Source organism: Garra rufa, chromosome 18, assembly GCF_049309525.1.
Source record: "Garra rufa chromosome 18, GarRuf1.0, whole genome shotgun sequence".
NCBI lineage: Eukaryota > Metazoa > Chordata > Actinopteri > Cypriniformes > Cyprinidae > Garra > Garra rufa.
This window is the reverse complement of record NC_133378.1, coordinates 8,404,273-8,430,554: the sequence shown is the minus strand read 5'-3', so window position 1 is coordinate 8,430,554 and position 26,282 is coordinate 8,404,273. Positions and strand designations below refer to the sequence as shown.

Here is a 26,282-nt window from a genome sequence, read left to right as displayed (position 1 = left end):
TTGTCTAAATGAAGTTCTTAGATATGCATATTATTAATTAAAAATGAAGTTTTGATATTTACAGTAGGAAATTTACAAATATCTTCATGGAACATGATCTTTACTTAATATCCTCATGATTTTTGGCATAAAAGAAAAATTGATCATTTTGACCCATACAATGTATTGCTGGCTATTGATCCAAATATACTGGTGCTACTTAAGACTGGTTTTGTGGTTCAGGGTTACATTTGTCAGTCATAGGTAATATTTCTTTAATAGTACTAATAAACAGATGCATTTTAGATACACAATAATTAGGTTTACGTCTTTATGAATTTTCAGCATCATTATTTTAATAAATAAATATTTAAAACAGTTGAGTAAAAAATATTTCAGGATTCTTTGATGAATATAAACGTCCAAAGATCAGCATTTATCTGAAATAAATAGCTTTTCTAACATTATACACTATATGAGTGGGGGGAGTAGAAATTATAGAAATTAATACTTTTATTTAGCAAGGATGCTTTAAACTGACCAAAAATGATGATAAAGACATTTAGAATGTTACAAAAGATTTCTATTTCAGATAAATGCTGTTCTTCTCAACTTTATATTCATCAGAGACACCTGAAAAATATCTACTCCGCTGTTTTCAACACTACTACTAATAATAATAACAATAAAACTTTGAGCAGCAAATCAGAATATTAGAGTGATTTCTGACGGATCATAATGCTAAAAATTCAGCTTTGAAATCACAGGAATAAATTACATTTTAAAATATATAGAAATAGAAAACAGTTATTTTAAACAGTAAAACTATTTCTAAATTTGACATTTTTTGCTGTACTTTGGATCAAATAAATGCAGGCTTGTTGAGCAAAAGAGACTTCTTAAATTTAAACCTTTATATTTTTGTAGTACAGACAAACGTTTTCGTGAATAACTGCATATTTGCTTTCTATTTCTAATATATATATATATAATATAATAATTTAATTTCCAAGCTTTTATACACAAAAGTAACAGACAATCAGTAAAAATGCTTATTTTGCATGTACAAATGTTGAAATCAGCAAAAAATATAAAAAATATATCTGAGTATACATGTTCGATTCAGATAAAAATTCTAGCATTTTCTATGTTTTACTTTTTTATCAGAATCTTAAACCATTATATTCATTTCAAGATTCAAGGAACAGACTTTGAATTGATTATCAAAGTTTAAAGATTTTCAGACTTTTGGGCCCCAATGTGGTTTCTTTACAGATACTGACATCAGCCATTTAAATACACATAATTTGACACCTATAACAACAATCCATTGACTTACAGTGGCTAATATATTTAAATAGATAAATCTGTACTTTAGATCAAATAAATGCAGGCTTGGTGAGCAGAAGAGACTTCTTACTGTTCAAAAACTTTTGACTGGTAATGTATATGCGCAATAACATAAATCTACAGGATTACAGGAGTACAGACAAACTTTCGTGAATAACTGCATATTTGCTTTCTTTTTTATTATATATAATACAATAATTTAATTTCCAAGCTTTTATATACAAAAGTAACAGACAATCAGTAAAACTGCTTATTTTGCATGTACAAATGTTGAAATCAACATAGTGCTTGAGTAAAAAATATAATTTTAATCTGAGTAGCTATACATGTTCGATTCAGATTAAAATTCTAGCATTTTCTATGTTTGTACTTTTTTTTATCAGAATCTTAAACCATTATATTCATTTCGAGGTTCAAGAAACAGACTTTGAATTCTAGATTATCAAAGTTTCAAGACATTCAAAGACGTTTGGGCCCCAATATGGTTACAGAGAGAGACTGACATCAGCCATTTACAGTGCCTTGCAGAAGTATTCACACCCCTTCATTTTTTTCACATTTTGTTTTGTTGCAGCATTATGTTAAACTGCTTTAAATTAGTTTTTCCCCACATCACTTTACACTCCATACACCATAATAATGACAAAGCAAAAAAATGATTTTTTAGATCAGGACAACACTGTTTAAGAGCGCTAAACTGAGTTCAATTTAGACAAAACACAATACACCATATCCAAACATAAAAGTATAACGAACTTCATCTGCTGTTAAAGTATTTTGGCTGTACTTTGCTGTAATACAAAAGCTTTGAAAACATTATTACAGCAGCCTAAAAAAACTGTGCAATTCCAAGAGGCAAATTAAAAGAAACACTATTATGTGACATTTTATTGTTCATATTTTCTTCAGTAATTTTGTTCGTTAACAGCAGGTGTTTATCATTAATCATTCAATGATCACTTCATTATCTCATCAACTTGTTAACATGTTCAATAGAGAAACATCTAAAACATTATGTCAGGGGAGGCCCGAGGACTGAGTTGAAAACCCCTGTCCTAGTTGTTCCAATCGTCTTCCATTATGGATAATGCTTCTGTGAACCTTCAATGCAGCAGATTTTTTTCTGTACTCTTTCCTAGATCATTGCCTTAACGCAAGTCTGTCACTGAGATCTACAGACAGTTATCTTGACCTCAGGACTTGGTTTTTGCTCTGATATGCATTTTCAGCTGTTAGACCTTTTCTGAGAGGTGTGTGCCTTTCTAAATCATACTCATTCAAATGAATTTGCCACAGTTTAACTCCACTCAAAGTGTAGTAACATCTAGAAGCAACATGAATGCTCCTGAGCTAAATTTCGAGTGTCAGAGAGAAGGGTATGAATACTTCTGCAACGGGATCTTTTCAGTGTTTTATTTTTAATAAATTTGCACAAATGTTAAAAACCTATTTTTTGCTTTGCCATAATGGAGTAGGGAGTGTGGATTGACGTTGGGAAAAAAGTAATTTAAAGTAGTTTAACGTAAGGCAGCAACATAACAAAATGTGAAAAGAATTAAGGGGTATGAATAATTTTGCAAGGCACTGTAAATACACATAATTTGACACCAACAATAATACATTGACTTAAAGTGGCTAATATATTTAAATAGATAAATCTGTTGGTTGTAAAAGAAGAAAGATGTTTTATAGGCTAATAATAATCAAGAATTTACCCAAGTACAACCACAGGGAAGACTCAAAGCCACGGTTTCTTCAGAGTCCCAGAACAAAGACAGGTGCAGTTTGGAAACAAGGTGAGGCAGAGGAAGGGTCTGAGAGCGTCACAAATAGGAGGAGGGTGTATTTCACTAGCATCGCATTGGATGTGAAGGCAGGAAGGTGTGAGCAGCTCTACATGTGCTGCTGCTGTAGCTGAGAGAGCTTCAGTTATTCACCTGTCGTCAGTGTGTCTCCGATCATGGACTAGTGGAGAAAACGTTAGTTTGGCACATGACGGAGACGAACGGGAGCCACAGCTGTTTTCCACGCCAAAGGACTATCTACCTCGCTGCCTTCGCAACCATTGTAGAGTAACGTTGGCTTGAGAGTCGTTCGTTATTTATGTTTATTTATAGTTATTTATAACGCGCGCGTTTCCTCTCTACGTTGCACTGAATTTCGCGCACCGATGCTTTTACACCAGTTCGTGAATGGGACATTGGAAACGATGTATCCCAGTATTCAGAAAGACACGACTTTCACCAAGATCTTTGTCGGCGGATTGCCGTATCACACCACGGACGCGTCGCTCCGAAAATACTTCGAGACTTTCGGCGACATCGATGAAGCCGTCGTGATAACGGACCGGCAGACGGGGAAATCCAGAGGATACGGCTTTGTGAGTAAAATACAATATCATATATACGTTGTTGTCCCTTTATAAATGTTACTATAACTCTTAATAGCTTTGGCAAATAACGCTAAGAATACGTTTTTGTTGGTTTAAGTTACTCAGGGCGGACACAGTTTACTCTGCGCCACGTTTAAGCAGGCTAGTAACGGTAAATCGACCGTGTTTGTTAATATCACTAAAGTTTTGAACACAATTGATCATAGAAGAATAACAAACGCCGTTGTGTACATGAGCGCTGTGTCCGATTCGCAAATGAATCGTTTTTGGGAGTCGAATCTTCTCAAACGATTCGTTTGAACTGGTAAACAAAACCTGAACAATTTGATCTCCGTTCAACTGACTCACTGAACCGAGAAACCTGCGACTCGTACTTTTACCCGAGCTGAATAAATGAGCTTTCCAATATTTGGCCGAGATACAACTTTTTTTAAAAAACAAAATCTGGTATCTGAGGGTGCAAAAAACTTAAAATAATGAGAAAATCACCTTTAAAGTTCTTAGCAATGCATAATGTATTACGTTTTTAACATTGACGGTAGGAAATTTACAAAATATCTTCATAGAACAAGATCTTTACTTAATATTCTCATGATTTTTAGAATAAAAAATATTAATTTTGACCGATACATTGTATTTTTGTCTATTGCTACAAATGGTTTTGTGGACTTTTATTGACGAAATGTTAAACATATATCTGTTCTAAACTTTTTGTGACAGCTTTTTCCTAACACACTTACAAAATAGAGTCGGTTTTATTAGTATAACAAAGCATCAGTGTTCGAACTTTTGATCGTTCTTTGAACTGAACCGTTCAAAAGAGTCGACTCGCAGAAGTGAATCGAACTCTACTTGATTGTGTCGCTCGTGCGCGTGCGGTCTCCAGGTGACAATGCAACCGTCGCGTGCCGTTGGCTCATGTCTTTGTTACAGTTCTGACGAACAAAAGCCGGCAGATGTAATTTACAGTAGAAACTCCCGCGGCACAATGCATATTGCATATCGTTTATGCTTTCCATCATGGCTGTAAATTGCATTGAAGCATATCCTAGACACAAATTATCATCTGTATGCGTCCTATTAGCCCTAATAGGCCTAAATGTTTTTTCCACCTAGTCCGATTTAGTGCTGAAGGATCTTAAATGTAATCCTTAGATATTGCGAGCTTTTCAGGGGCACAATATGCTCTTACATTGCATTGCATTGCTCTGCTCCACAAGTGTGTGTTTGAGAGTCACATGTGTGACCATAAGTGGATTATTTCTAAAAAAGCATGTCATCAATTATCTTCTTAGCCTCTTGGATGAAGTTTGAAAGCAGGGTCTCGGATTTCTGCAAAGTGGCCCCTTTTAAATACTTCTTTTGAGTGTTGTAAGTGGAAAGCGTGGTCAAGGGTTTATCTGCTGTGATATGCTGCAAGGCCAACCTCTGCTTACTTAATACGGAGGTTATGAGGGGCCCTGAGGAACGGCCCTAATGAGTGTGCAGCCAAAACACATCTGACTGCATTTATGATATCAAATGAGTGGCTTTTCCTGTGTTTTTATTATTTTGCTTTTTTTTTATTTCTTTTTTTTTAATCTCTTTGCATGTACAAGACTTAAAAAAGAATTGTGCGAAAACATGGTAAAGTGATGGTAATACCATGGTACTATCAATGCTATGGGATATGTCTTAAAACAACACCAAGGTAAATAAAACCACACCCCATGTTAGAGAAAAAAAAACACTGAAATAATTTATTAATTTAAATTAGCATTAAAGTCTACCTGGATGTATTTTTTTTTTTTTTTTTTTGTATTTTAAAAAGAAATATATTTATTTATATAATAATATAGTAGTTTTGCATTAAAGTTATTTAAATATTTTTATTTATTTTATTTATTTATTGTTAATTTTTTACAATGCATAAATTATGAAAGCTTGTTTCTGTCATGGAATTTTAAAAAAGATTAGTGTAACTTATGTCAGAATTTTTCTTGCATTTCTGAGTTTATATCTCACAATTCTGACTGTCTTGCAATTCTGAGAAAGAAGTCAGTATTATGAGATATATACATTTTTTTTCTGTTTTGTTTACGTCTCACAATTCTAAAATTGTGGGATTTATTAAGTTTATCTCACAATTTTAAGTCGGAATTGAACAGTCAGAGTTGTGAGATTTAAAAGTGGAAATATTATACATATAATTATAATAATTTTTATTATTTTTTAAAATATATATATTTATTTTTTATTTTGATGTGGAAATGGTCTTCCATTAAAATAGTTAATAGTCCTAAATTTTAATTAATTAGTAAAATATTTTGTAATTTTTTTGCACATGTTGGCAGGTTTTGTGAGTTTTGCTCAAATAGATCCCAAGAAAAAGGATTGTAAATTTGTTTTATTATTATTTATATACTTAAATTACAGTTTTACATCAAAGTAATTATAATAGTTGTTTTTTGTTTTGTTTTTTTGCAAATTTTTTTTTTACAGTGCAAAAATTATGAAAGCTTGTGTCTGTCATGGAATAAAAAAAAAAATAGTGCTTTTTATGTCCGAATTTCTTTTATATCTCACAATTCCGATATTTTTTTTATTGCAATTCTGAGAAAAAAATGTCAGAATTATGAAATATAAAATTGTGAATTATGTGAGATATAAACAAAATTGAAACAAATTGTGGGATAAAAAGTCGCAATTAACTTTTTTTAGTTTATCTTGCAATTTTGACTTTGAGATAAGTCTAAAGTAATATTTATTTATTTATTTAAATCCTGTGGCAGAAACGTGTTTCCATTAAAATTGTTACTGTTACTAAATTATTGTTTCTAAATATATATTGATTTTTTATTTCTTTTGGTTTTGGGATGAAATATGGCTGCACATGTTGACAGGTCTCTCTTTTTCTCGGCTTGCGTCTGTGTGCACTGGTACAGAACCGTATCGTGGTTTGCCTTCAAAAGCAGTTGGAAAGCACAGATAAGACCGCACAGTTTCACTTCATGCTTTTTTTCTGGTATGTCATCTGCCAAGGTGTAAACATGCACATGAGATAAACTGAAGGAGGGGGGAAGAGAAGGAAATTAAAAAAAAAAATAAAATACAACAACAACAACAACAACAAATGAGAGGACGACAAATTTTGGTGGCTTTTTGTAAATGATAGTCTTTAATAATCCTGACTGATACACTCCCTGTGTGGGAGGCCTCGTCTTAATAGCTCTATTCTGGAATAAGAAAAAGAGGGAGGGTTAGCAGAAGAGTTCCCAGAAGATTACAACACAACCCTAATGTTTTCCCAACACGCTCACTGAGGCTTGTCGCCTCATTTACTAGCCTGGTTTTGCGACTACTGAGATAATAACATGGTCGCAGCTATGTGTGTGTGTGCTTGTTTTGCTCATGTTCAGTCCGAGGCGCTCTCCACACAAGGGCACTACAGAAACGAAGCGTACACTCTGGTGTTTACCTGACAGAAACCAGATCCCATGAATTCTCCTCCTAACCGCTCACTCCGCTACTGCCCTGGCTGTATTTCTAGTTCCACCAGCCCTGGGGAACACAGCTGCCACTGGGTCTCCACAGGGTGGGGCGTTCGTGTGTGTGTGTGTGTGTGTGTGTGTGTGTGTGTGTGTGTGTGTGTGTGTGTGTGTGTGTGTGGGGCCATGAGCAGCTCAAACCTAATATTGCAGCACACTGGAAGAGCATTTGTCACAGAGACCAGAGCTGTGAAAACAAGTCAACAGTTGAGGCTGCTTAACCACTTCACTAAAATACCCATTAAACCCTTCTAGTTAAGCACGCTGACATGGTGTTAATGTCATGCTTGTATTTGTAAGATTAATTTTAAGATGAAACGCAACTTAAATGGGTTAAAAATACTATTTTTTTTTTGGCAACATAAACAGTACAAATTGATCAGGGAAGGCAATGGAGGCAGTATTTGATGAGAAAATAGTTCATAGTACAAAAATAAAACAATGCAAATATTACAAAATATAACATTAGAAAGTGTATAATTTGCTTGTTCATCTGAAGAAACATTTTCCAAAGGCGACACCAGCAGGTAAAGTTACAACAAGAGTCTGTGTCTCTTTCGTCTCCCTGAGCCCATTGAGTTTTAACAGACCCCTTAAAGCGTGCAGTGACTTTGGTGGGGGGTAAATGAGAATGAATGGAGGAAAGTTACGTGCGATGAAGCAAAGCATCCATCACGATATGATTGGGTATGACTGGCTGTGATTGGTGCATGCGATAAATCCCGCCTTGTGTTTATGCACCAAGACCAATTAAACATTTTAAGTAAACAACTCACACATTTAGATATAACTACTTTGTTACCTTAAAATAAGACTTGAAATGGCATGAAAACATGATCTATGGGAGTTTTTAGTGATGAATCAGATTGGTGAAATTTAAAGTAAATCTCTGTGTCTGTGACCAATATTTGCTGAGGTTTGATAATTGATGATCTGAAAAATTCAAAAATCGTTAATAGTTAACTTTTGAAAAGAATAGCTGAACATGAGTTCACAAATAAATATATTGTTTAAATTGTTACTGCCTTCAGTTTTTTTTTTTGTTTTTTTTTTGAATAAATGTAAAATGCTTAAAAACGTTAACTTGATGAGGTTCATACTTGGCTTGAATAAATAGAATAGTGATTACATTTTTTTCAATGTATATATCAATATAGAAATTAAGATGAATGGGGTAAGTGGCCCAAATATTCTGAATTAACCTCAATTAATCTCGAAACTGTCAAGTTTTTTAAAATTACATTTGGGTACAGCAATTAATCCAGAAACAAGCAAGTTTGATCTTTGAAAACATTTAAGACCCTTAAAGTCCAAAAATAAATTTATGAAAAGTTAACTGCAAAAATAAATAGTAGTGAATATTATATTAAACAAATCAGACAATCCCCATTCACACAGTTAAGAGAAAATTACTAAACATGCTAACCATTTATCGGTGGCGATATTTAGCATTTTTATGGTTATCAGTAATTCTGAGTTTATATCTCATAATTTAGTTTTTTTTTTCTCAGAATTGTGAGATACAAACTCAGAAATGCAAGAAAAATTGACAGTTTTTTTTTTTTTTAAATTCTATGACAGAAAGAAACTTTCATAATTTTAACATTATAAAAAAATGAGCAAAAAAATAAATAAATAAATAGATTGACTCAAAAAGCTGTGGTATTCATGCCAGGCCAGTATGTGTCAATTTGTATAGACTAAACACGTAATATGTTGTGCATGACGTCACCTTTTTCACAAATTCACATTTTTGTAGTTAGGGGTCGACCAATTATCGGCCTGACTGATGATTGGTGCCGATACTTAGCATTTTTATGGTTATTTGTAATTTTGTGTTTATATCTGATAATTCTGACTTTTTTCAGAAATGCAAAAAAAATTCTGACATAAAATATAAAATGTTTTTTGGACTAAACATGTTGCACTATTCATGCCAGACCAGTAGGTGGCGATGTCTATAGGCTGAATGCATAATGCATTATAAAAAAACATTATAAAAAAAATATAACATTATAAAAAAATGAGCAAAACGTCACCTTTTTCACAAATTCACATTTTTGTAGTTAGGGGTCGACCAATTATCGGCCTGACTGATGATTGGTGCTGATATTTAGCATTTTTATGGTTATTTGTAATTCTGTGTTTATATCTGATTATTCTGACTTTTTTCAGAAATGCAAGAAAAATTTGGACATAAAATGTTTATTTGGACTAAACATGTTGCACTATTCATGCCAGGCCAGTAGGTGGCGATGTCTATAGACTGAACGCGTAATGCACTGTGCATGACGTCACTGTTTTCACAAATTCACGTTTTTGTAGTTAGGAGTCGATCGATTATGCATTAAATAAATAAATAAATGACTAAAATTGCTGTGGTAATCATGCCAGGCCAGTAGGTGGTGATGTCTATCGATGTCTAATACGTTGTGCATGATGTCACCATTTTCACAATTTCATGTTTTTGTAGTTAGGGGTCGACCAATTATCGACTTGACCTATTATCGGTGCCAATATTTAGCATTTTTATGGTTATCGGTAATTCTGAGTTTATATCTGATAATTCTGACTTTTTCTCAGAATTGCAAAAAAATAAAGTCAGAATTGTGAGGCATAAACTCCAAAATGCAAGACAAATTCTGACATAAAAAGTAGTGCTAACCTTTTTTATAATTCTATGACAGAAACAAGCTTTCATAATTTTTGCATTGTAAAACTATTGCAAAAAAAAAAAAATATATATATATATATATATATATATATATATATATATATATATATATATATATATATATATATGCACTTAAAATGCTGTAGTATTCATGGCAGACCAGTAGGTGGTGATGTCTATAGACTAAACATTGTGCATGACGTCACCATTTTCACAAATGGGGTCGACCAATTATCAGCCGGACTGATTATCGGTGCCGATATTTGACATTTTTATCGTTTGACATTTTTATAATTTGACATTTTTATCGGTTATCGGTATCGGTCATTTTCAAAACCGATTTGCAGATAAAAATATTTTTTTCAAAAGTTTTTTTTTGTCAGAGCCCTTGTTGTTGTTCTTAATTTTGACATTAATTTTCATTTTTACACCAGATATCGGTTCAAAATATCGGCTATCAGTCTATAGGCTATCGGTCTGTATTAATCTGTTTTGGCATTGGCCCTAAAAACGCATATTGGTTGACCCCCATTTGTACTGTACACTGAAGATAACTGTATTGTTTTCAAAAACAACCTGTTTTCAATAATTTGCGTTTTCAGACGTTTCAAAGCTCCCTTAAGGCTCAGAGAGAGCTTGTAAAATGGTGATATAGAATTATAAAAAAATAAAGTAAACTGTTTGACAAAAAAGCGGGGCCCCAAATAGCCCCTAAAATCACACTCATTCATAATGTGTCTGTATTTCATTTCTCTTTCTTCTTCAGGTCACTATGATAGATAAAAGTGCAGCTGAGAGAGCTTGTAAAGATCCCAACCCTATTATTGATGGACGCAAAGCTAATGTGAACCTGGCGTACCTCGGGGCCAAACCACGCAGCCCACTGACAGGTAAATACCAGACGCAAGCTTTAAACTTGCTCAAAGTAGGGTACTTATCTTTAAAATCCTATAGTTAGCTATTGTTCTGTCACTTTCAAAGGTGAAGTGTGTAATTTAAGCACCACAGAAATGCAAGAATAATGACTGTTTTCAGACAGGTTTTCTGAACACTCCCCCATCTTCCATTGCTCTCTTAAACAAATAAGTAAGTCCCAAACTCAAATAATGTTGCTGTGTTGGGCCGATCGGGATGTTCAAACGAACAGAGCAGTGTTCTGAAAGTGATTTATTCTATTTATTCAATTCTGTTGTGATTAATAAATTATACACTTCCCCTTTAAGAATTCTGAAGTCTTTTTGGCCTTATATGGGAAAGCAGTTGTTGCAGCTTTTTCTTGTTGACACTTTCGCTGTGGATGATTCATACTGGCAAAAAAAAAACTGATGTATGTTTTTATCATATCACACTCTTAGTATCATAATCTTTTGTACACTCTCTCTCTCTCTCTCACACACACACACACACACACACACACACACACACACACAGACACACACACAGCTCTCTCTGGCTGCTACACACAATATCACACTTATTTTAACGGGTTGTTTGACGGGTTAAGCCTGTCAAGAATTTACTGCCATGCTACATTTGCATCTCTGCATGTGTGTGAATGCATTGGCAGAAAGTGATATATGTTCAGTCAGCATGTCTGTCTGTTCGTTCAACCTCCAACTTTGCGCGTGTGTGTGTGTTTTGTGGCTGATATATCAGAAAGAGGAAGGGTATTGTGGAGGGAACCTAAAGCATGTACACCTGTCCTAACACACCATATTCATACAGGAAAAGAGGATATTTTGGCCCCTGCACTTGTTCCCGTCCAAACACGTTTGAAACGGCAGTCCTGTATCGCTCTGTTTCTCCCTGTCTCTCTTCTGCCGTTGCAGCAGTCGTCACGTGACTCACGCCTCGATTTACTGTTTGTTTGTTTTTTTTAGTTACTCATGGAAACATAATGTTCAAGCACATTTTAGTACAAGGGTGAATGACAAATAATGCTGTCCAATGTCATTTTTATAAGTTGAAATTTTATTTTAAAAATCTAGTTAAAATACAATGCATTAAAAGGTTTTTTAAATTATATTTATATAAACATTTTTAAACAATATACATTTTACAAATATTTTTTTTTAGCTTTACATTATTATTTTGGTTTTATTTTTAGTAATTGTAGTACTTAAACACTTAAACTAATGTTTATTTCAACATTTTAGTTTGTTAGGGTTTTTTTTTAGCTCAGTTTTTTATATATATTTTATTTCAATGATTAAAAAAAAATAACCAAGATAATTATTTAAATAAATAAATCTTTAAAAGTTAAAATACAAGTGCCAAGTTCTTGAAATCTTTACAAATCTATGTTGAAAAATACAACAATATTTGTCTTTATTTCTATAGATAGATAGATAGATGTTACTATTTCTGTTTTAGTAATTTCCAGTACCTTAACTTAATATTAGGTTCAGTTAAGTTATTTTCCCTCAAGTAAGTTTCCCTCATAATTTATTAATTATAATAATTATTTTTTAGTTAAATGATTTTTATTTATTTATTTCAGCTTTATTAAAAAAATAATTAAATAACATGATTAAATAAAATTAAATACATAATTAAATTTAAGACTTATGTTTATTATACGATGATTTGCAGATAAATATTTTGGCAAATTATAATAATAATTATTTAAAAAACAATATTTATGTTAAGTTATGACAAGCTATACTAGTGCCAAAGCATTTTCTACAGACGATAATGGCATGCAAAATAAAAGTTTGGGTTTACTTATTTATATTTATATACAATATCAATAAATAAATATGTAATATAAATATATTTTTTGTTTTTAAATGTATACATGCGTGTTTGTGTTTATTTACATAATAAATATACACAGTACAAACACACATATAATAATAATAATAATAATAATAATAATTATAATATAATTATTATATTATTTAAAAAAACAATATTTTTGTTTACAAATTATGCCAAGCTATACTTGTGCCAAAGCATTTTCTACAAACGATTAATCACGATTTGTGTTTACTTATATATATATATATATATATAAATAAATATGTAATATATAAATATAAAAAAACTTAAATATAAACGTGTGTGTGTGTTTATATTTACAGAATAAATATCCACAGTACATACACATATTATGTAAACACAAACTTTTATTTTGCATGCAAAATTATAGTAATAATTATTAAAAAACAATATTTATGTTTACAAATTATGCCAAGCTATACTGGTGCCAAAGCATTTTCTACAGACGATTAATTGCATGCAAAATAAAGGTTTGTTTACACTTATTTATTTATATTATATATAAAAATAAATATTTTATTTATAAATAGAACATTTTTTGTGTGTGTGTGTGTGTGTGTGTGTGTGTGTGTGTGTGTGTGTGTGTGTGTTTATATTTACATAATGAATATACACACATATTATGTAAACACAAACTTTTATTTTGCATGCGATTAATCACGATTAATCGTTTGACAGCCCTACAATATTTTCAGGTTATTAATATAATTAATCTTAATAAACAATGTTTTTATTTATTAAAAGTTAGGCCACGTACACATTTTGATTAAAAAAGTCAAAATTAAATGTAAGTCACAAATTAAAAACATGCTCTCATGCTCTTTATTTATTTTATTTTTTTGTATAAACCGTTTTATTGTATTTATTTATTGTATTTCTGAATAACATTGACCTAGACACAAAAATAAATGTTACTTCACTGACCCATGTATAATAAACATAAAATTGAAGGAAGAAAGGTTTTTTGATAGACATAGAGAAAGACAAGTTGAATTACGTTCACCATAAGGTTTGTGTAAAGGGTAAAGCGAGTTTATGCAAATACTGCAGAAGAGACTGTTGAGCTTGGTGTGTGTGTGTGTGTGTGTGTGTGTGTGTGTGTGTGTGTGTGTGTGTGTGTGTGTGTGTGTGTGTGTGTGTGTGTGTGTGTGAGATGAATGGGCATCCAGGCGAGAGATGTTTCTGATCTGTGTCTGGGCAGATACACTGTTACGCTGGAGAACAGACAGCCTGGAGTTTTTCACATGAGTGACTTCATGAGACAGGATGAGAGGAAAAACCAAAAAAACAAAAGTGCATATTGGGTGAATGAAGAGAATGAGTGCCAATTAAAGCCTAAAGAGTGTGTGCGCTTGTGGAGGACACACAATTACAAATGTGCATCATGAATGTCAAATACAGGGCAAGTAGAAAACTGGAGACTGAATGACTCAGTTAGAGGGCAAATGTCCAGAGATTATAGTGAAATAATTATGTGAGTCAGAGATGGGGACTCGAGTTTGAGACTCGGACTCGAGTGCGACTTAAGTCGCACACACAGTGACTTCAGACTTGACTTGAGACTCGTCCTCGAAAGACTTCAGACTCGACTCGGACTCGAGCTGCGGGACTCGTGAACAATGTTTATTTTTTAGGAAACAACTAATGAGCTCGCCGTTATTCCCCTGCCTCCGTGTGTTTTTTTTTTTTTGTTTTTTTTAAGGTGCGGCTGCCACACATGAGAGGACAACAAACACACGTCGACTGCATTGCCATTCATCATTTGGATTTAAAAACTTCAAACAAGACGGCCCAAGCAGAAGAAGCAGAATAATAATATTTATACCTAAATTATTTATAGATAACGTTTGTGTATATAGGCCTATATGTAGGCTACAATACATGTGTATATTATTTTGATACAATAATAAATTAGGCTCAAACATTATTAACAAATGTGCGTGTTTATTTGAGCACTTCCGTCAGTGAACAACCAGCCTACAAAATGCTAAAATAAATAATACATTTAAATAAAAAAGTAGCCTAAATAAGAATGTTAAATAGGCTATTAAATAAACATTCGTTGCAAAAATTCCTTAAACCTCGCCCGGACCTGTCTGACAGTTCATCACGATACTGGCCAGAGTCCGACTGGAACTTTTTTCTTTCTCTGTCCCATTACACAGCTGCTGTTTTTGATAGCAACGTGATTACATTTATTTTCGTTTATTTAGTTTATGAAGTAAATTTAGAAATATATTTGGAACACGTTTTGTTTGTGAAATTCAAGTTTTTGTTTTTTTAAAGTAGGCTAACCACCAAGCGGCCAGCGACAGACAGATCAATTTAGCTCTCTTAAGTCGTCACGATTTCAATTAAAATCCATAGATATTAAAAACTTAAAGCATATCACAATATTAGTTTTATCGTTTAAACTAGATAAATGTGTTCTATTAGGCGCATATCCAATTGTTTGCGCGAAGAGTGAAAGCTGAAGCTGGCTTTGCAGGACATGGAGGTGCCGGTGCAGTGTGAAACTTCATTGTGGCTCATAAAGGTAGGAGTAGTATATCATCCAGAGCTGTAAATAAATAATTTTAAATAATTCAAATCGAAAACAAAACTCTTTCATTAGCTATAGGCCTAATCCATAAAGACACATTTAGGCATTCATTGCGTCCGATGAGCAGATGACGAGTCAGAATCATCAACTTTACCTTTGCGACAAATCGTTTATTAATAAATAATTCGAATATCTCCTTACTTTTTACCCAGACACATTCATGGTAATTATTTTTGCTGGGGCTTTGCGGTCAGCTTTAGCCTATTGAGTGCGTTTGAACGCGGAACTTACAGCTGCGTTGAAGGCACTGGCACGGTATTGGGACAGTCACAGCCTTAGTTTTGCTTCCACCATGTAAGTGGGCCTAGGGTTACCACTTTTAATACCCAAAAATAAGGGACGCATTCGGGGGGTGGTGGGGGGGGGGTAAAAGGGTTTCATATGAGTTGTGCATATAATATGGGACGTCCTGAATAAGAACTGATCATTGTTTTTTTTCTACATTTTAGAAATGGGGTCTATATACCCCGTTAAAATGTAATCATGTCCAATATCTCAAAAATGCTGCAGTAAAAAGGTTTCATATGAGTTTTGCATATAATATGGGCCGTCCTGAATAAGAACTGATCATTGTTTTTTTTCTACTTCTTAGACTCTAAAGTCTAATAATGTCCTATTTCTCAGAAAAGAACCGTCAAGTACACCAATAAATAAAATGGATATTAAAGCAGAAATGCAAATAAATAAGTAAAAATTCACGAGCATTTTGTAGTATTATCTCTCAGTCCTGGGCGTCTAAATGAAAAGCGCTCTGCAAGCGCGTTCTCTCTGTGTTGTTTCTGAAACTACCGTAATCACTGTAATATGCGCACACTTAAAATCAATCGCGGCTGGCTTGACCGTGTTTTTCTGAACCGCGGCTGGCTTTACCGCAGTGAGTATTTGCATGAGACGCTGCTTTAAAAAAAATTATAAAAAATACGGGACAAAACCCGTCCCGTATTGATTCAAAACGGGACGCGCAATTTCATTCTCAAATACGGGACGATTCCGAATTTTAAGGGACGGGTGGCAACCCTAAGTGGGCCTGACTGTACTTTAGTAGGCTAGTGTCTCCCAAATATTGCTCAATCTCTTTTAAGGTGTGTGGAAAAAAAAGAAGAATATTCAAATCTTAAATTTTAAAATCGAATGTCAACCCACTGAACGAATATTCGAATAATCAAATATTCTGGTCCAGCCTTAACAGTGACATAGGCTATTACAACGTAAACATGGCTTATAGGGACATCTGTGTCCTCATAAACCAAACGGCTTAAAAAACATACTAAATGGTGCTTTCTTAATTTTTGATCTGTACTGTGTGTTCATGCTACAAGGCAAAATACAGATATTAACTTAAAAGTAAAGCATTTTTGGTGTTTTTGTCATGTAGAAATAGCCTGTTTATACTTATTATATACCAAAATCAAAGCAGATACTGTATGCTAATAGATAAAGGAGTAATAATAACATATTACATGCTTTGAATTCATTATATATAGCTATGCAGTGTTGGATGGGTCGCTGTACGTGATGCAACACTTATTATAACCAGAGACTTAATATAATAAAGAGACTTGAGACTTGACTTGGACTCTAGCTCAGAGACTTGTGAGCATCTCTGCTGTGAGTTTAGCGCGTATTTGGGAACGCAACAGCCCCCAATTATGCATCCTTTTCACATTTGCATAATTCCCAACATAGGCAAATGATTACAGCAGTTCACTAGATTCGTAGTGAGGCGCATTTTTGTAAACCTGTTTTTCACTGAAGCTGGATTTTTTTTTTTTTTTTTTTTTTAGTCAAATAAAAGCTTTACTGTTGTTTCTGTCAAAATAAAAGCTTAAAAGTGCTTTATGAATTACTGTGGTTTAAATGGGTAACATTACTGCAGTCCAAATTCAAAATATCTCTTTCAGTTGTAGAAATTAGGAAAGAATTATAATTGTCTCTACTGTAGTATAATATACCTACGAAATATTCATTTTCATTTATTTTACAGTGCAATTGTTTTACACTATATGCCTGATTATTAGTTTGGTTTCCTGAAGTGTGAATGTAATTTAGACTGAGACAGTGTACCACAAGCAAAAAGAGGGTTGAGTCTCCTTTAAAGTTCAGTTACAATTCACTTTTTCTGAATTCTTAGTTAAAAACATGGGTTGGAACTCGTCATTTAAACTCTCAAAGTGCATTAGATAGAATAATTTATTTGACAAATTTTAAGTCTTAATTTGTCTCTTTTTTTTTTTTTTAATATTGAAATAAATATCATACCGCAGATTTCATATTGAGGTATTATTGTACCGTGAGATTTAGATATTGTTAGATTCCTATTATTGGCCAAACAGAAAAACTAACTGGCCAGTGCCAGTAATGAATGTTGATATATTTGCCTTGATATAGAACTTTTCCATTCAAAATTTTTTTATTTTAGTTGTAAAGTTGACTAAATCATCTTTTTAGTACTGGAACTGATTTAAGCAGATAAATTCCTGATCACGTTGTTTATAACAACTATGTTTTGTCCTTGGGACCTGAATTGATTTTATCACAGTAGTTTCATGTTAACACAGATAATAATTAGGTTTTGTTGCTCTATTTCCCAAACAATGTGTTGGCACTTAAACTTCCGTTGTAAGTGCGTTACTGTACAGTCAACCTTTTGTTGTCTTTTTTTTTTTTTTGTGGTAACAAGAATATGCAATTGATAGAGTTTTTTTTTTTTTTTTTTTTTTTTAAATCTGTTCCTCGAAATACAATTACTCAAAAAAATAGTTCACCCAAAAATGAAAATTCTGTCATTAATTACTCACCCTCATGTCGTTCCAAACCTTTAAGACCTTCGTCGTCTTCTGAACACAAATTAAGATACTTTTGATGAAATCCGAGAGCTTTCTGACCCTGCATAGACGGCAAGGGTCCCACCACGTTCAAGGTCTAGAAAGGTACCAAGAACATTGACAAAATAGTCCATGTGACATGGAAACAACATAAGGGTGAGTAATTCATGACAGAATTTTCATTTCTGGGTGATCTCTTCAAATTATAATTTTCTGTATATAGTCAGTCAGCTGTCGAACTCCAAAAAGGACACACAAATTGCCATTTTTACGATTTAAAACCTGCATCTCAATGGGGTCACATGATTTTTTTTATTTTGTGCTCCACGAAATAAAGAATTTAAAGGGATAGTTCACCCAAAAATGAAAATGTAATGTTTATCTGCTTACCCCCAGGGCATTCAAGATGTAGGTGGCTTTGTTTCTTCAGTAGAACACAAAGATTTTTAACTTAAACCATTGCAGTATGTCAGTCATATAATGGCAGTCAATGTCAATGGGATCCACAGCTTTGAGATTCAAAAAAACATACACAGACAAAACCAAATTAAACCCTGCGGCTCGTGACGATACATTGAGGTCGAAACAATCAGTCTGTGCAAGAAACTGAACAGTATTTATATCATTTCTTACCTCTGATCCACAACAATGTCCAACTGTCCTGAGCACGTTCACAACAGCCGACGCGTGACAAAGAGCAAGCAACCATAACTTCAGTCAATCAGGCTCAAACGTTGGGAGTCTGTGAAAAGTTAACACTCCCGGATGAGTTTATGCGTAAATATAAATGAGTAAATGTAATCTTTTATTTTTTTTAATCGGTTGCAACAATCAGGAAAAGCAAAAATAATTACCAGTAGTATTTTGAGTAGCCGGCTGTTGTGAACATGCTCAGGACAGTTGGACATTGTGGTGGATCAGAGGTAAAAAAAAAATGATATGAATACAGTTCAGTTTCTTGCACAGACTGATTATTTTGTGTGTTAAGACCTCAATGTATCATCACGAGCCACAGGGTTTAACTTGGTTTTGTCTGTGTATGTTTTTTTGACTCTCAAAGCCGTGGATCTTATTGACTGCCATTATATGACTGATAGATCACAACAGTTTGAGTTAAAAATGGACGCCCTGGGGGTAAGCAGATAAACATCAAATTTTCATTTTTGGGTGAACTATCCCTTTAACTTTGTCACCTGAAATTAAACTGTCCTTATTTACTCACCCTCATTTCTGGGTGAGCTGTTTGTTTGACTCTCAAAACCAGATTTCAATCTCGTTTTCCTCTTGTTGTCACAGGATACTCGACTGGAGTACAGCAGGTTCATCCAGCCCTGATCCAGAGGCAGTATGGGTAAGCATCTCTTCTCATTCTGCTAATGTCAAGGGTGAGGGAGGACCGTTTGGGCATAAATAATGAAATCCTAGCTCGGCCCCTCAGAAAAAGTCCTGTCAAAACTGCGGTTTCATTTAGCCTAAAACTGTCAGTTATTCTTAACAATCTGGCTTCTTCCGCTCCTCTCACACATCCAGTCTCAGGGCCTGTCCACACGGAGACGCGTTTCGCTGTATACGTATTCATTTTTTATCGTATTGGCGTTTCATCCACACGGATCCGGCGTTTTAGGAGACTGAAACCGCTATTTTTTGAAACCGGGTCCCAAAGTGGATAAATCTGAAAACGACACCCTCGCGGTTTCGTGTGTACAGCCAATCCGTATGTTTTGTGAAACGATGATGTCATCACATCACGTGTCGGCTGCGTCACACGTAACAGCAACAACAATATTGGCGGACTACATGATTGTGTTCATGTTGCTACTAAGCCTACTAGCTTTATTACAGCAAAATCTATTGCTTCTATGCAACTGTTATGAGCAACAAGCGATAATGTTCGCATCTTCGTCTTCTTCTTCTTAGTTCGTATACAGCGCGCAAGGTTATGCGCATGCTCAAAGTCTTCTTCTCCGTGTATAGTGTATCTCTATGGCAGAATTACAGCACCCCATACTGGTCTGGCATATATACTACACCGTTTTCAGTGGTTTCGTGTTTACGGAACTTTTTTTAGAACGAGGGAAAAAAAATGATCGGATAGGGAACGCACCGGCTTCGTGTGGACGGAGCCTCAGTCAGATCTGAGGACGCGAGCCACGAACATTAGCGCAGCTCTTCCTCAGTATATTTTGTTGTCATGTGTTTACAGTAGCGTCTGCGGTTTCCTTCCCAAATTCTCTCTCATACTGTCACTCGCTCTCGGTTTCTCTCTTTTTACTCTCTTCCTCTTTCTGCATTTCCCTCTTGGTTTCTTTCTGACAGCGTTTCTCTTTCTTTTACTTTCTCGACTCTCTGTCTCTCTTCCCTATCCTGTTTGACCTGTTTGTCTGTCAGTTAGGTCACCACCTGCCTCAAGTCTGCTAACCAGCCAGGTGTTATGCAAAACAAACCTTCAACTCTCTCTTTCTTTGTCTCTCTCTCTCTGTCTACACACAGCTTTCTTGTTCACTATCCCACCCACACATACTCACCAACATCTGAATGGTATTTACATATATTTCAAAGCAATAGTTCATTAAGAAATATCATTGTTTACTCGCCCTCATGTTATACCAAATCTTCTGTTTTTTTTCTACTAAAAAATGTAGATCTTAAGTCATAAAGGCCACATTTATGATTTATTTGACTTAAGGTACTTAAAGCTTTCTAAGGACAATATAATGGTTTAAGATGCATAATTTCCCTAAGATGCTCAATTTAATTGTCAGTTATTCATACATTATGATTGGGCTCGGTAAGATTTTTTTTGGTAACACGTTACAATTAGGTAACTACATTACATTAGTTAACATGAGCTAAGAATGAACAATACTTCTAATCTACTGCAGTTGTGTTTAATACATTTAGTTAATGCGCGTTAGTTTTATTAACGTTAACAAAGATGAATAAATACTGTAATAAATGTATTGTACGTTGTTGTTGTAAACTAATGTATACAAATGACATAATATTGTAAAGTGTTACCCATTTTTTACCAAAGAGGTGAATTTTGCTCAACAACGTAAAATAGTTAAAATACAGTAAAATAGTAATTTTGTAAAGTATAATATTATTAGTAATATATGCTAACATTATGATTTATGCTATGTAGAAATAGGTGCCAAAAACATATCTTTTTTTTTTATTAATAATAATAATAATAAAAAAGTAATATTAATAAATACACTACTGTTAAAAGGGTCAGTAGGTGTCTTAAATGAATTAAAACTTTTTTTATTCAGCAAGGACACATTAAATTGATTAATAAAGACATTTATAATGTTATAAAGATTCGTAATTTGTGTAAAAAAAAAAAAAAAAAAAAACCTTCAGAAGGAAAAATGATGCATTAAGAGCCGGGGGTGAAAACTTTTTGAATTTGAAGATCAGGGTAAACTTAACCTATTTTGTCTTCTGGTGAACATGTAAATATCTTCTGTAGCGTGTGAAGGGCAGTACTAAATTAAAATATGATATTTAGGCAAAATAAGAAAATTATACACATCCGCATTTTGTTCAAAAGTTTTCACCCCCTGGCTCTTAATCCATCATTTTACCTTCTGAAGCATCAGTGAGTGTTTGAACCTTCTGTAATAGTATAGCATATGAGTCACTCAGTTGTCCTCAGTGTGAAAAGATGGATCTCAGAATCATACAAACATTGTTGGAAAGGGCTCAAATACACAAAAAGGCCTAAGAATTTGTGGGACCTCGAGGATTTTTTTCTAAAGAAAAGCAGGCGGTTCTGTTCAGGGCAAACAAGGGACTCATGAACTACTATCACTAAACAAAAAAAACACATTTGTGTCATTCAAATTAAACTTACTTTTACTATATTACTTAAATTCTATATGTATTTTAGAACGTAATAGACTTTCAAACACATCAAAAGCTTTTACCATCCCCCAATGAATGTTTAGTTTCTTATTTTTATTATGGTATAACTATTTGGTCATTGTGTTTAAAAAAACCACAAACAGTACCTAAGTTCTCCAAATGGACATTAAGCACACAGTCAGTATTTAATGTACTGATCGTAAAATGAAATACAAATACAGTTCATTCACTACCTGAATTTTACAGATGTGTATCTGGTTGTAGAATGAGGTTGTTAATAACAAATCTCTGTGTGTACAGAGTAAGATTTAGCGTTTAGAACAAGAGTGAGTGCTGTATTTTGTGTACATAGCCTGTATGTCTTTATATCCTAAAGCTAAAGGGTCTTGTTCAAATCAGTGGGGGTTTCTATTTAAACTCATTGAGTTAGTCTTTTGTTTGAACAGGTGTCTTGTACTCATTGTGGCTCTGTTTGCAATGTCAGTTAATAGTGCTACTGATCATTAACCCTACTCATTAACTTCCTCTTTGAGATGGTCAGTGCTAATAATAAAAAACGTATTAGAGGAGAACTTACCACTGCTAAAGTTATGGCCAACAGACCGCAAACAACAAATAGACCGACAACTGTATGTTAGCTGAGGGCTATTCGAACCTGATTAAAGAAATAGTTGAGCAATGAGGTCCAAAAAAACCCACTGACTTACATTTTCATGCAGGTTTGAAAGATGCAAGGAGTAAATGATGGATTTTCATTTTTCAGTGAACTATGTCTAAGGTTACTAAAGAGATTGTCGTTTCTGATTAGGATGTGAGAGTATTCGCTTTCAACAAAGCATCTATTGTTAGTTTGCCATATATGAGACCCGCATTGGTTTATCACGACTCACTCAGAGTTAGCTTAGTTATTGAGTAGCATGTCCTTGTTGAGAGGAAGACATCCCCTGCTGTTGTTCCGGGTTGGCACTCTCGCCATCTGTTGGCTGGTATTAGAGGATTTTTCCTGTCTGGGGAGAAGGGTGTTGGTGGTAGGAGGTTTTAGCAGGGTGCTGGAAATGGGGATTACAGAAGCTATCAGGGTAAGAGGGTGTTGCTAACAGACCCCCTGTGGCTGGGGGTTGGGTGTTGGCCAGGAGGTCTGCAGGTTTAGGGAGGTCTGCTGAACCGGCACAATGAGGATCAAACTGCTTGAGCATCTCAGATACACATGCAGGCTCATGTCTCTCCTACACCGTCGGGTTGTCATGTGCCTCGAGGTCAATGTATGTTCACTGATATTTGACCTTTATCGCTTGGTGGTGACATTCACACTGTTGTACCATCGAGCAGCCATGTGCTGTTGATAATCTTGTATTTATAATTCAAGATGCAGAATTTATATTGATTTATGCCAAAAAAATGCAGTCTCTTTTGCTCACCAAGGCTGCAGTAAATACAGTAATATTGTGAAATATTATTACAATTTAAAATAACCGTTTTCTATGTAATATATTGTAAAATGTAATTTATTTCTGTGATGCAAAGCTGAATTTTCAGCATCATTACTCCATTCTTCAGTGTCACATGATCCTTCATAAATCATTCTAATATGATGATTTGCTGCTCAAGAAACATTATTATTATCCATGTTCAAAACAGTTGTGCTGTTTCATATATCAGTGGAAATGGTGACACATTAATTTTGATTAACATTTTAAATGCCTTTTCTGTCACTTTTGATCAATTCCTTGCTATAAAAGCCTGTTTCTGCCACTGAATAAAAAATACTGACTTTTATCTAAGAATTGTGTGATAAACTCACAATTGTGAGAAAAAATGTCAGAATTATGAGAAAAGTCAGAATTGCGAGATATAAACTTAAGTATCTGACTTTATAACTCACAATTGTGAGTTTATACCACACAATTCTGAGAAAAAAGGCAGAATTGTTAGAAAAAAGTCAGAATTGCATGATATAAACTTAAATATCTGACTTTACAACTCACAATTGCAAGTTTGTATCACAATTCTGAGAAAAAAAGGCAGAATTGTCAGAAAAAAAGTAAAAATTGCAAGGATCTTAATTGTTAAGAAAATGGTTTTCCTAATAAATGTCTCGAATATTTTGATTATGTCAAATGCTTCTCTTTCTTTTTGGAATTATTAGACACATCTCACCATGTCTTTTCAAATGCCTAGGTCTGTTTAATTTCCTTAACTATAAAATTTCTATTATTAATATTCTATTTTTAAACGTTTATTCAAGCAATAATATATAAATGATCTCATGTATCTGCTTGTTTAAAACCAGGGATTAAAAACGAATTCCACGTAAAAACTGTATTTTTCTTTACATTTCCAGAGAGTGAAACGAACGAAATTAAACATTACTTAATAAATTCAAAGCACTATAATTTCCTTATTCATTTGATACAACTATTAATATATAGACAATAATATTATTTTATGATATTCGTGATTCCTGAATTTATGAAAACTGCGTTTTGAAGTGCATTCGTTATGTTTGTATAAGAAAATTTGTTAACTATTAAGTTGATTTAATATTCTTGATCATTTTTAGAAGTTAAAAAAAGGAATTAGCTTGTAGTCTATATATATTTAAGGCTATAGGCCAGGGATCCTCAAATCTTACCCCGGAGGTCCAGGTTTAGCTCTAACCCTAATCAAACACACCTGAGCATGCTAATCAAGGTCTTGAGGATCATTAGAGAATCACAGGTAGGTGAGTTTGATCAGGGTTGGAGCTAAACTCTGCAGCGCATTGGACCTCCAGGGTAAGATTTGAGGAACCCTGCTATAGGCTATTCTTTGTTTTAACTTCTATTAGGCTACACTGTAGATCGAAATAAAATAATTATTGATCATATTTAACATCAGAGAATCACTGAAAATGAAACTATTTAAATCTGTATAAAGGAAAGACAAAATAAATCACAACAAGAACAATCTGTATTTTTCTTGTAATCAAGAACATTTCTTTTGACAAAATTAATTAATGCCGAATGATGTTTGACAGTGAACGCATCTCCGCCGCATATAATCGCTGGTGTCAGTCGCAAATATTGAACATGCGGGTCGGGTACAATATTTTCTTTTTTTTTTTTTTTTTTTTTTTTGCGGTCCGAGTTGCAGGCGGGTTAGTTGAAAACGTCGGTCGGGTTCGGGTTGTTTGTACATTGACCCGCGCATCACTGATTTGCACTCCAAATAAACATGAGGCTACTTGCAGTTGAATTGCAAAGCGACCTTTTTTCTATTTTCTGTACAGAGAATAGTAATACTGAAGTTTTAAAGCCTATAACTTTATATGCTACCAGAAATAACAGTAAAGCAAAAAAACGATTGTCTTTAATTAGATTTAGGCATGCAAAAAAATTTTGTATTGTGCCACCCTAACATTTTTACTGGCCTCTTTCGGCCACCCTATGAAAAAAATCCTGGAGGCGCCACTGCACACAGTTCTGAGAAGAAACTTGGATTTCTGACTATAACACAATTGCGAGTTTATATCACACTATTCTGAGGAAGAAAAAAAAAAAGTCAGAACTGCAAGAAAGTAAGAATTGTAATATATACACCCATAATTCTGACTTTATAACTTATAATTGCGAGTTTATGTCTCACAATTCTGAGAAAAAAGGCAGAATTGTCAGAAAAAAAAGTCAGAATTGCAAGGAAAAAAAGTCAGAATTGCGTGATATAAACTTGGATTTCTGACATTATAACTCACAATTGCGAGTTTATATCACACAATTCTGAGAAAAAAAAGTCAGAATTGTTAGGAAAAAAGACATTGTAATATATACACCCATAATTCTGACTTTATAACTCACAATTAAAAGTTTATATTACACAATTCTGAGAAAAAAGGCAGAATTGTGTGATATAAACTCACAATTTTGAGTTATAAAGTCAGAAATCCAAGTTCATAGCACAATTCTGAGGGGGAAAAAGGCAAAAATGTTAGAAAAAAGTCAGAATTGCGTGATGTAAACTTGGATTTCTGACTTTATAACTCACAATTGTGAGTTTATATCACACAATTCTGAGAAAAAAAGAATTTTTAGAAAAAAGTCCAAATTGCGAGGAAAAAGTCTGAATTGCGATTAAAAAAAAAAAGTCAGAATTGTAATATATACACCCCCGTAATTTAGACTTTATAACCCAAAATTGCGAGTTTATATCACAATTCTAAGAAAAACGGTAGAATTGTTGGAAAAAAGTCATTATTGTGAGGAAAAAGCCAGAATTACCTTTTTTTTTTTTTTTTTTTTTCATAGCG

At 33.7% G+C, this 26,282-nt stretch overlaps 1 protein-coding gene across 1 annotated transcript in view; it reads left to right on the top strand.

Moving 5' to 3' along the window:
* The first annotated feature begins 3,210 nt into the window (after positions 1–3,210).
* Positions 3,211–26,282, top strand: part of rbm38 (RNA binding motif protein 38) — a 36,297-nt gene continuing 13,225 nt past the window's right edge. Inside the window, exons 1-3 of the mRNA XM_073823138.1 lie at positions 3,211–3,709; positions 10,689–10,812; positions 19,427–19,481. Coding sequence (XP_073679239.1) covers positions 3,500–3,709; positions 10,689–10,812; positions 19,427–19,481 — 389 coding nt within the window. The 5' untranslated portion in view covers positions 3,211–3,499. The remainder of the gene's footprint in view (positions 3,710–10,688; positions 10,813–19,426; positions 19,482–26,282) is intronic.